The sequence below is a fragment of the Antedon bifida genome, chromosome 3, assembly GCF_963402885.1.
Source record: "Antedon bifida chromosome 3, ecAntBifi1.1, whole genome shotgun sequence".
Classification (NCBI taxonomy): Eukaryota; Metazoa; Echinodermata; class Crinoidea; order Comatulida; family Antedonidae; genus Antedon; species Antedon bifida.
This window is the reverse complement of record NC_136228.1, coordinates 16,148,931-16,162,306: the sequence shown is the minus strand read 5'-3', so window position 1 is coordinate 16,162,306 and position 13,376 is coordinate 16,148,931. Positions and strand designations below refer to the sequence as shown.

Genomic DNA, 13,376 nt, shown 5'->3' with positions numbered 1-13,376 from the left:
AAGTCCAGTAGTTGTTGTTACAAATAACTACATATCAATATCAATCCATGTGTTATTACAACATAGAAAGAATGTTGTAAACATTTTAAAATAAAGATTATAGATCCAATATGTGCTTCTACATGTTCACAAGTATTCCTTACATCATTGACAATCAATTTTATCATTATCATCGTCAAATTGACCTTTCACCTGCATTTAGATTAATATTTTTTCAAATTTTAATTTTTCCTTTTCTCTTCATATCAAGCAATTTCAGTTGTTATAAACTGCTGTGTGTTCTATTTATTATCCTTGTTGAACATTAGAATACAATGTTATTGTTAGTATTAAATCTATGGTTTAAGATTATCTGATAACAAATTGTATAACAGGAACTCAATAAAACAAAACAAACTAATCAATTAATTTTTTTTAATAACAATTTTTACCCTGGATTTCTGTATAAATGTTATAATGAACTTTGATTGAGAATACCTGTTTTTAATCCCACTATCAGAAAGGATTACATAATTGCAGCCAATAAAAATCTAATTCAAACCAAATTAATAATAATATGTCTGAGAACTTACTTACAGTAGACAGATTAATTAACAATTGCAAAATGATTTTTTAAGCATTTTATAGCAATTATTTATAATAAAAACTAGATTTGAACTTGTCATGGTAATGAGTTAGGCTACTGCACAACGCATTTTAACACACACATGCTATTATGTACAATTGTATGAACAGCATAGCCGTAGGCCTAATCCATTTCAGTCGATCAAAGGGATATTTCTACCGTTCAACAAGCGTCAACATTTGACCGTAATAGCATTGTAAACAGTTTAGTTGATGGTTAGTTTATATTTTACGCAACTCGCGTTTATTTAAACATTTGAATATGATGACTTTTTCAAAATGAAAAATAAATTCATATGTCTGAAAGATACTTGTTTGAGTAAATTGGAAGAAAACTGATAAAAATTAAGTAAGGCAATAAGATGATGTAGCTGCTCACAACTAAAATAGTGAGATAGATAGTAGTTTTTGTTTCATTATGCAATGATAAATAAAAAAATAAAAATAATGTGATGTGAAGTAGGATTGGCCTCCCCATGGATTTATTTTTTCCTTCTTGATATACCTTACCAATAATTAACCAGTTTATATAGGCCAATAAATACTATTATCAATACTATTATCACAATATAAAATGGCATAGTAGGCATCTACTAACCAAACAGAGTCTCCCTAATTAGCCTTTAGTGAAAATTGTTTTTTATACCTAAACAATTCCTTCAAAATACACATTATTATCCTAAAGCACAAAATATTATTAATTTGCACTTTTTTTTATAAAGCTAACATTATTATTATTGGTAATTTGTGAATCTTTATTTTACAGTTGCAATTCTACATGTTATCCTATTTCTTATAGAATTACTTTACATTTACCTACTCAACATTCAAGGTGTCCTTTAAATTGAGTAAATGGCTCAGCCCAGAGATATATAAAGAGTTACAACATTGAATCCATGCGCACTTGTTTATTTTGTATAGCGTTTTCCTGTAGTTCATGCATTATTTTTAGATCTATGAAATAATGCTTAGATTCTGTTTATATTTTAGTAATTTATTTTATTAATGGTCTTGATTCGGTAGCCTATATGTATTTTTTATAATGAACAAAAAAATAAATGCTACATGCAAGTTGGGATAAATCAAGTCATATAACACACATATTCATCCCCTCTTTATGGCTCTGTGTTTTTAACACAAACTGCTCCACCAACTTTATTAAAGATGTATTGTCCCTTGAAACACAAAAAAATGAAGGTCAAAATATTCTAAATTTAAATTGGCCATATCAAAGTAATATTAAAGTTATACACTTTAAGTCGAAAATTTTAGCCAAAAACAACAATTTTGCGTAATTAACAGGTAAATTAATTTGATTACATTTCGTCTGGAAAATCGTCGCGAGCGAAAGATAAACAAAGATTTCAAACCATTATGCATGATGCTAATTAGGATTGTTTACAACTCGTCACGGTTGAGAAGGTGTTCTCACACAGATCGCGAGGAAGTTTAATGATTATGCATACAGAGTAGCCAAACATGCGCGTTGCATTATAAGATGTGTTTTGATCGAAAACTTTGACTGGAAGTCAGACTCAAAGTTATTTTTTTAACAAAAAAACGTCTGTATTTCAGTTAAATGATTGAATTTTTTCCGACTAATTTTTGGTGAAAGTTTAATAACTATTATGATACTTCAAAATGACCCACTTTTTTTGGAAATCTTTTTTTAAATATTTGTTTGGAATTGGTCAAAGGGACAATACATCTTTAAATTTCCAAGACTCGTTCATCATTTCATTTGTAATAATTTGCCTTTATTATTTTAATATTGTTTATACCCTTTTCAGTATATTAACCAATATATCCACGACACTTTATTATTTTATTTAGTCATCAAAGCATGCATTATGAATTAAAAAATATTACATAGTTATGTGATGTTTTGTTCCAAAATCAATAAATCTTATAATGTATTAGCCCAATTATTTATTCTTTGCCGCAAGTACTTCCAGTGTTCTCCCCAGGATTCACATCAAGCATCACGCTTCCGTCCCCCCGATTTTTGGTAATTGACACCTTCATGCTGAATGACACCTCTAGTTTGGTCGGAAACGACACTTATAGTGCACTACCTACTTTTACGCGATAAGAAAACAATTTTTCGTTCATTACGAATGTCAGGAGGAAGTCCCCAATTTTAAAAAAGGCCTACTCATCAGTAGGACAACTCTAATTGGCCAGAAATGACACTTCATAGCGCGCTAGCAAACAGCAAAACGATCGTAGCCTACTTTTTCCGCGGGTAAACATACATGATAAGAAACATTTTTTGCGTTCATTACAAACGTCTGGGGGAAGTCCCCAATGACAAAAAATAGGACTACTCATCAGTAGGACAACTCTAGTTAGCCGGAAATGACACTTAGCGCGCTAGCAAACTGCAGAATGATCGTACTGTAGCCTACTTTTTCCGCCGGTAAACATACCTGATAAGGGGGATTAGTTCCTGATGAAATACAGCCTGACTAGTCAGTAGGACACCTTTAGTTGGCCGGAAAGGACACTTCATTTTTTTGTCTTTTATTTATGGGCTCGTCCCACTTTTATTTCAGTTTGCAGTAAAAATTAAAAACAAAGGTCATGTTCTCCATTTTTCTTGTCACATGCAAGTGACGCGTACATATTTGTGATTATTGTTAAAACTTATTTTATTTTAATGACATAGTATATTTAAAAGTGAATAAAAAAAAAATTTACAATTATTAAAAACATTTACTTATGACCTACATACAATACAAACATGCTGAATATTGCGGATTTCATATAAATTATTAAAATTGTCTAGAAACATAATCAAGGGTTACATTTAAAATCACTTGAAATAAAAAAGGGCTATACATTTATATTAAAATTACAGCATATGTCACACAAATATAAAATACAATTGTAAATCGTAGGGAGAGAGATCTCCAGCACATATATATTTTAATTATTCAAAAGTCAAATATCTTGTCTTTACTATTTTTCCATTTCTGATCAGCAGTATAGAAGTCATACGAATACTCATTATTTATGAGGTTTATAATTTCATTTTTAAATAGACCCCAAATATTTGCAGATTCTTTTTTTCCTGTCGTTTCTAGTTCTTTATATATTATGGAGGATTTATATATATACAAAATGTAAAAACTGAAATTAATTCGTTTACAAGTTTGTTTGTTGTTCCCAAAATTACATTAACCTATTTCCCATTTCATTTGAGGAAAGGACACTTCATAGCGCGCTAGCAAACAGCAGAACAATCGTAGCCTTCTTGATTGGAATGCAAATGTATGATCGATGCAGCTAGCAAATGAATTGCGCCTAGCAATTTAATTATTTTTGATGGTGTGTGCATACATAACCGACAAAAGAGTAATTAAATTTTACCAATCCATAGAGAGTCAATTAATTCAGTGTGGTATGGAAAATATCATTAATATATTTATTTGTTAATGCACATAACATTTTTACAAGAAAATATACAATCATTATTTTAACTTTATTTACAATATACAAGTTACCGCATTTTAAACGATTCAGGCAACTGCCAATACTAGAGATCGAAAGAGAAACATGGCAGCAACAAAACATGAGTTTACATCTCTCGGTGGCGGCCGATGAAAGTGCTTCTCAGTCGCCAGCATACAGGTCATCTTCATTCAGTAACACCAGCATACAGGTCATCTTCATTCAGTAACGCCAGCATACAGGTGCAATTGAATTGTCGTAGCCTTTAATGCAAAGGTTTCTGTCTGATGAAATTATGTTTTACCTTTCATATTTTCAGAACAGAATGTGTAGGCTTACTTTTACACTAGAAGTTATCAGTATTAATAATTGTTAAATGAACACACTTTATTTTTGAAATGGAAAGGTACGTTTGTTTTTTATTTCAAATCCAACAAAAATAACCAGCTCCAATATGTAACTGTTAAAAACAAATTAAAATGTTTGAATAGTTAGCAATACTTTAAAACTTTCTTAAAAGATTATGAAATCATAAATATTACAATTAAAGGGCTCATTCTCATCAAATATAATGATTATTATTTCCATCAATCATCATTTTCATAAAATAATGTAATAATTCATTATTTCTTACATTTGACAGGAACAAATTAGAAGAAGCTTTGTTGTACAAGCGTGGTTTGCAAACAATTAAACACATTTGTAAGACGCAACCAGATCTTGTGAAATCTATCAATAAGGTATTTAAAACAAGATGTACATTATTTTTATAATATTATCAAAGAAGACATTTAATTAAAGTTTAAAATTATAGAGATTGTAATTATAGAGGAAGTAATTTTCTTTATTAGTTATTATAACATTTTTTTATACATACAATGAATTACAATTATTTTGCAATATCACACTAATGATGTTGGTATGACCTGCATGTACTGATTAACAACATTAGGCTAAAAATAATAATATAAATACACACTGATGATGGGGGTATAACCTGGATGTACTGATTAACCACATTAGGCTAAAAATAATAATATAAATACACACTGATGATGGGGATAACCTGCATGTACTGATTAACCACATTAGGCTAAAAATAATAATATAAATACACACTGATGATGGGGATAACCTGCATGTACTGATTAACCACATTAGGCTAAAAATAATAATATAAATACACACTGATGATGGGGGTATAACCTGCATGTACTGATTAACCACATTAGGCTAAAAATAATAATATAAATACACACTGATGATAGGGGTATAACTTGCATGCACTGATTAACCACATTAAGCTAAAAATAATAATATAAATACACACTGATGATGGAGGTATAAACCTGCATGCACTGATTAACCACATTAGGCTAAAAATAATAATATAAATATAAATACACACTGATGATGGAGGTATAACCTGCATGCACTGATTAACCACATTAGGCTAAAAATAATAATATAAATACACACTGATGATGGGGGTATAACCTGCATGTACTGATTAACAACATTAGGCTAAAAATAATAATATAAATACACACTGATGATGGGGGTATAACCTGCATGCACTGATTAACCACATTAGGCTAAAAATAATAATATAAATACACACTGATGATGGAGGTATAAACCTGCATGCACTGATTAACCACATTAGGCTAAAAATAATAATATAAATACACACTGATGATGGAGGTATAACCTGCATGTACTGATTAACCACATTAGGCTAAAAATAATAATATAAATACACACTGATGATGGGGGTATAACCTGCATGTACTGATTAACCACATTAGGCTAAAAATAATAATATAAATACACACTGATGATGGGGGTATAACCTGCATGCACTGATTAACCACATTAAGCTAAAAATAATAATATAAATACACACTGATGATGGAGGTATAAACCTGCATGCACTGATTAACCACATTAGGCTAAAAATAATAATATAAATACACACTGATGATGGAGGTATAACCTGCATGCACTGATTAACCACATTAGGCTAAAAATAATAATATAAATACACACTGATGATGGGGGTATAACCTGCATGTACTGATTAACAACATTAGGCTAAAAATAATAATATAAATACACACTGATGATGGGGGTATAACCTGCATGCACTGATTAACCACATTAGGCTAAAAATAATAATATAAATACACACTGATGATGGAGGTATAACCTGCATGCACTGATTAACCACATTAGGCTAAAAATAATAACATAAATACACACTGATGATGGGGGTATAACCTGCATGCACTGATCGACAACATTAGGCTAAAAACTAAAAACATTAATAGAATATGATTTTCATCGAGGCAAATGGTTTAAACTAAATTTGTTATCGTTAATATCTAACTTAACTTAATTATGATATGGGTTTCATTGTGTGTTAAAAATCAGTACTGAAAGTATTTACCAACTTTCTCTACCATTGAGTATAAATTCTAGAAGTTGTACTTAATTTACTGAAATTTCCCATTACCTAAATTTATGTAAATTCATTAAACTGCTTATTGGTCTCATATTGTTAACATCTAAACATTTGTTTGTACAATTTTATGAAATATGTATTTTATTAATGTTAAAATTTTGTGATTGATATTGTACAGTAAGTAGATTTTAATGATTACTTACATTAAGTAATAGGCTAACAATCACTAGATCTGATCCATATTCTATTTTGTTTTCATTTATCAATAATGATAATTAGGATTTTATCACATTATTTAGCAGTAATTGTTGTTGTTTGTATTAACAAAAAAAACCAATTTCACATAATGTCTGTTGTCAGTATTTATAAACATCATGATTATGATTCCTTTCCAGCATGGTGACACTCCATTACATGACTATCTGGGGAGTAGTGTATACCTGTATACACCTACCTTAGAAATAGTGACGTGTCTCATTCAGCATGGGGCACCAGTAGAATTGCAAAATAAGGTAAAGGGATTTGCTAGTGTAATAAGCTAACATTATATAGATCTGCTGAAGTAAACCATTTAATGAGAGAAAAAAGTAAGCACATTAACAAAAATCAAATTTGATTGAAACAAACCAAATAAAAAAATAACTAAATAGTTTTATATGATTTATGGTAACTGATTTAATGTGTACAGTTACCTATCATATAACATAAATCTTTAATTTTCTTAATGAACAAAAAAATCTATTTTTTTTATATATTCAGTTATTAATTAACAATTATTGACAATGGTCTAATTAATTGTAAATATGAAATAAAATGGGACAACTACTAAACAACTAAAAATGTTTATGTTAAAAAAATTAATAGAATCTGATTTTAATAAAAAAATTATTATTAATTAAAAACCTGCTCCCTCCCTTACCTTACAAAAAATGCTTCTGTCAGTCTATCCAGCTAATTATGAACATGGCCTTAAAGAAATCCTTTTCCAACCTAGGATCTTTTTGTGCAAACATTTGCCACAAAATGAAGAGAAATGTACACAATGTTTTGTTAGTTTTCAAAATCTAAATTGTTTGAGTAATGCAATTTAAAAAAGAAAGGTAATATGAAATTATTCTTTTCAAACTTAATGCTTTTAAGAAAAGTTCCGTCATTTATCTTATAACTTTTTTGAAAAAATTAATTCTCGTTAAAATATAATATACTAGTAAGTGCTCACAGATGCTTCTCGAATACATGAACTTTGGTAAATAACTGAAAATTGCACTGTACACAAGGCAAATAAATACAGATATGATGGAATTTATGTAGTCAAATATAATTGAAAATTAAACGAGGCTTACCTGTAAGGTGAAGTTTGATGTAAATTCTACCATATCAGCAGTGGCACTTCTGGGTTAACATGAGAGGCACGACCAGTGTCCGCTAAGATCAGACTTCAAATCCTTGTGTGCACGATCCGACGTGGTAAGAAAAAAAAACCGATAAGGGCGGGTAGCTAAGAGGGAAGGGCATGTTAACCCAGAAGTGCCACTGCTGATATGGTAGAATTTACATCAAACTTCACCTTACAGGTAAGCCTCGTTTAATTTTCAATTCTACCATATCAACAGTGACGCAACTTCCGGGTTCCCATGAGACTTTAAAGCAGAGTGAACACAAGGACAAATTATCCAACACAGAATACTTGTTGCCATGCCAACGTTATTTTTATTGCTCTATTGTAATACTGCAACATCATATGCATTTTTGTTACTATTATCAATTGGCTTATTATAATACCTGTTAAACGTAGTAGCAGAGGCCCAACCTATGTGTTTTAAAATTTCATCCACCGGGATGGACCTACTGGCTGTAGAAGCACTAGCTGCCCTTGTACTATGCGCAGTAAACATAGCTGTATCAATTCCTGCTAGGCCCAATAGTGTTTTAAGCCATCTGCCAATGGTGCTAACCCCAACGGATTTAAATGGTCTAACATACGAGATCAACAGTTTTGACTCGCTTCTCAGTGGCTGTGTACGGTCCAAATATGATTCGAGGGTATCAAACACACACAATTCCTGTTTTGAATATTTCTTAAATCTTAAGGATGACAAAAGTTTATTGGGCCGGTCCTGTTTAGCAAGTACAGTAATTGAAAAATCAAAGCTGTTTTCCGACTTTATCATACTCTTAGTGTCTAGTCCCGCCAGCATATTGCATCTCTGCCCTGACGTTAGAGCCATCAACATGACTAGTTTATACGATAAATCCCTAAGTGACAACTTATCTAATGGCTGCATTAGAGCTAAGTAATCTAGAACAATGTTAGCGTCCCAGGTAACTGCGTACCTTGGAGCCGGAGGCCGGCAATTAAAAACCCCTTTCATATACTTGGTCACTAGTACATGATGTGTAAGGGGTCGGTCCTCCCTGCCCTGATAGTCAGTGAAGCAACATGCTAACGCTGACCTAGCCGTGTTAAGCGAGGAGTAAGAAAGACATCTCCTACAACGGGGTGCAAGAAATCAATTTCCCTTTGAAAACAAAATTGACGCCACTTTCTGATGTGTACGTCATACTGCTTCCTTGTGCTCTGTCTCCAAGAACATAAGATGACGTCCTCAATTTCTGCCGGTAGGCTGACGTCAGCGATGATTTCCCTGACAACTTGCAAATTAGTAGACATAACTTTGAGCTTAGTGGATGGTGATGAATAAGTGGGTGTTCTAACACTGACTTGTTGACCCTCACCCAGCGTGGTGTGTCGATGAGTAAGTCGAGAACTCTCGTAAACCATGCCTGTGTTCTCCACAGTGGCACCACCATGATGCCCGTAGCCTGTTCCAGTAAAATTTTCTGTAGGCATCTAGCTATCAGACAAAAAGGGGGAAAAACATAAAATTGTTTAAATGTTGACCAATCACTGGTAAAAGCATCAATGATAACAGCGTTTGGATCTGGTTTCCAAGACGCATATGCCGGTACCCTATGATTAATTCGACTAGCAAATAAGTCAATATCCGGCACTCCAAAACAGTCAACAATCTTAGAAAAAATACCTGCATTCATTTGCCATTCTAACCCAGATACAAAATTTCTAGACAGAACATCTGCCTCTACATTTTTTATGCCCGGAGTATGAGCAGCGGTAAGCCAAATATTTCGCTCTATTGCCCAGTACCAAATCTTGTAGGCAACCGAATTACATGACCACGATTTCGTACCTCCCATACAATTTATATATGAGACAGCGGTCGCGTTGTCCGACATAATACGAATATGCACTTTGTGCAAATGGCCACAAAGTGCCTGTAAGCCAAATAGCGCTGCAAGCATTTCTAGAATGTTTATGTCGTGAACAGCTTCCTCTAGGGACCACAGCCCCTGCGTTCTGCTCTCGTCAACTATGGCCCCCCAGCCCTTGCGGAAAGCATCTACGAAGATCGTATAGTTAATAGGGCCATGATTAATCAGTTTTGAGGCTGTTGGGAGAAATGTTATCCACCATTCAAGTTCAATTATACTCTCCTCCGAGAGGATCATCAACACCTCAAAATTACCGGCTGAATGCCGCAATGCCAAATCTTTGTCTCGGACAAGATGTCTGTAGTGCAACGGTCCATATTCCACGCCTGGGAATGTCGCAACGAGCTTACCTATGAGTGAAGCAAATGCCCGGATGCTACCAGATTTCTTAAATACAAACTCTCTGCAAAGGCCAACAATGCTTGATATCTTTGCTTTGGTAACCGAAACAGACATAGACACCGAGTTTAATTGAAATCCTAGGTATTCTAACTGCTGAGTGGGTCTAAGTACAGATTTTTCTCGATGCACTGAAAACCCTAATTTTGTTAGCAGTATTGTAGCTTGCAAAGTAGCCTCTTGACACCCCGCCAATGTGTCGTCAGTGTAAAACGAGTCATCAATGTAACCGAGGCATGAGATACCAAATCTACTCCTTAGAGTAGAAAAAACTGGCTTCAGCAGCTTTGTAAAAACGCGAGGGCTACAAGATAAGCCCATAGGTAGCGCATTAAATTGGTAAAATACACCTTTCCAACAAAATTTAAGAAACCGTCTATACTTTGCTGCAATAGGCACCGAATAATAAGCGTCCTGGAGGTCGATGGATGACATAAAACACCCCGGCTTCATAAGTTTTATTGCCGAATCTATCGTGTCCATTTTAAAATGCCTATAAGTCACATACTCATTAAGTTCCTTAAGGTTGAAAATAACTCTATATTTACCCGGTTCTTTTTTGGGACGGATAAAGATAGGCGAAACAAATCTCCTTTACATAGTTTGGAAATGTCAATAACCCTTTTGGCCAAAAAAGATGCAAGTTCTGAGTCAATAGCTCGTTGCTCAGCAACAGAAAATTGCGACTCTAATTGTCGATTATAGCCAGCCTGCACAGGCATAGCTTCAAATTCAATTTCACAATTGGTAACACATGACAGAACAAAGGGATCCGTAGTGATCTCTTTCCAACGGTCCACGCAGAACCTTAATTGACCTGCAATAAAACTACCATGATTATTAAGAATTTTATCAATCTGATTAACAAAACTGACCTCTACTCTCGATTTCCCTTTGGTTGAGCAGCCAGCCGGGCTCCCTGTCTGCGTTGGTAGGAGCCCTTTCCTCCTAAAAAAGACTGGTTTGACTGGTACCTCTGGAACCCTGAGCGACTTCCACCTCGGCTGCGGAAACCAACTCGTCTGGCTCCTGCATATGGGTGGTATCCACGACCCCGACCTCTTCTAGCACCTGATAATTTCTCGCCAAGTTTGTTTGATTTGAAGAGATCGTCTATCTGTTTGGTAACATCATCTCCAAAGAGCTCTGTGGTTATGGGAGTCGTAACCCCACAGAGTGCAACAAATCGTGCGTTAAGGTCTGGTTTTAACATCTCCCTTCGCTTCAGGTTAAACTCCCGGTTTGCAGTCAGTGCTATAACCAGTGCATGCGTCAATGTAGTTTTCAAATCACCCGAGGCCTTGTGACATGCTTGGAGCAGAGCATACATAGAGTTTACGAACAGTGCCTGCACTTTCTGCAACCCAACATCATTGGTCCTGGTAGAAGGTTTCAACTGGCCCCACACAGGTAAGTTCACCTTGGGTGTGATTAGCATTTCACAGTTGAGTGGTCGGAGATATTTTCCCGTAAGCTCAGTCATCTTTGCAGGGGGTATCCTTCCACTAATCAGGTCACTTACAATTGTAGCCAATTTATCATCCACAGCTGGCCCTGTAAGTGTGGCTGTACTAAATTCAGCTGCTAAGTCAGCAAAATCACTGGTTTGACTAGCTGTAGCTACCTCCTCTGGCCCACTTGTGTACTCATCAATGCGTTGTGCTGTTTGTGCAGCGGGGAGCTCATCATCCGACCACACAGGCATATAGGACTGGCCCTCATCAGGCTCCTCTGTGAAGCCAACCATCTCTTTGACTTGCTGAACCAAATCTTGCTTCATGCTGGCCACCATTGACGACATCGAGTTAATCAACTCCTCCTTTAATTTATCACTAACACTAGCTGCACCACCTGGCGAGCCATCATGTTCTGCCATATTAGAAAATCTATGGAGACAGAATAACAGTACTATATAGCTTAGTCACTGTACATCAACCCAAGAAACCTCATCGCTTGGCTTATTATAACACCTGTATGTAACAGACATACCATTAAGGTCATGACCTGCTTAGTATACTCGCATACATGCACATTTGCCAGTCAAGGCCTAGCTAGCAATACCTACTATTAATTAGTAATAGCATAGAGAAATTATAATATCTTTATGGTAATAGGCCTAGCTCTAGGCCTAGTAGTAGTATAGTAGAAGGCCCAACAACCGCCTAATATAGCAATGAATTTATAAATTATAAATTATAGCCTTTTTAACGCATTGGTTAATTGAGTGAACGGAGACTATCAGCTTACTCTCCATTGTGCAGGTGTAAAACAAAACACTGCATTAGGGAAACGAGTAACTTACTTTCCCTTTAGCAAAATATGCGGCATGCCACAGCCTGCATAACATTCCATAGATTAAAGATGGCGGCCACGCATATAGCCTCACCAGCACGCCATCATTCCCAATTTTTAATAGCCTACTCCGAATTCATCATAAGATAAGGAGATAGAAATAAAGACATATAGGCTAAATTAAGGGCGTCCGTACGGTAATACAGTCCGCCCAGTCCTCTAGCAACTACACCTAAAGCAAAATGTTAACGTTACCTTTTATGAAGCCCACAACTGCGATGATCCTCACGCCGTATGTATCTAAAGAAACAATATCCAACTAGCGTACACGTCTGACCTGTCGCGGTTCTGGAAGTACAAATGATCTTAGCGGACACTGGTCGTGCCTCTCATGGGAACCCGGAAGTTGCGTCACTGTTGATATGGTAGAATTGTCATCCTGAGAATTACCTTACTTTTGTTTATTGCATGGTATTGTTCACCAAATTCCTGTCTTGGTACATTTGATGATGGGATGGTATTAGGCTTCATGATATGATATGATTTTCATTGAGGCAATATTGTTTAAACTAAATTTGTTATCGTTAATATCTAAATTAGCTTAATTATGATATTGGTTTCATTAGGTGTTAAAAATCAGTACTAAAAGGATACTGTTTACCAACTTTCTCTACCATTGGGTAAAAATTCTAGAAGTTGCACTTAATTTACTGAAATTTCCCATTACCTAAATTTATATGTAAATTCATTTAACTGCTTATTGGCCTCATACATTATGTTAACATCTAAACATTTGTTTGTACAATTTTATAAAATATGTATTTTATTAATGTTCAAATTTTGTGATTGATAT

At 34.5% G+C, this 13,376-nt stretch overlaps 2 protein-coding genes across 2 annotated transcripts in view; one reads left to right on the top strand and one right to left on the bottom strand.

Annotated features, from left to right (window-relative positions):
- Window positions 1–13,376, top strand: part of LOC144837847 (uncharacterized) — a 336,690-nt gene that overhangs the window by 287,438 nt on the left and 35,876 nt on the right. The gene's annotated exons all lie outside the window — the stretch shown is intronic.
- On the bottom strand, window positions 9,256–12,107 carry LOC144837149 (uncharacterized). Its single transcript, XM_078692162.1, has 2 exons — window positions 11,107–12,107; window positions 9,256–9,392 (listed from the first exon to the last, which is right to left on the bottom strand). Exon 1 carries the CDS (start codon window positions 12,105–12,107, stop codon window positions 11,109–11,111), a length of 999 nt encoding a protein of 332 aa, XP_078548288.1. The 3' UTR covers window positions 9,256–9,392; window positions 11,107–11,108.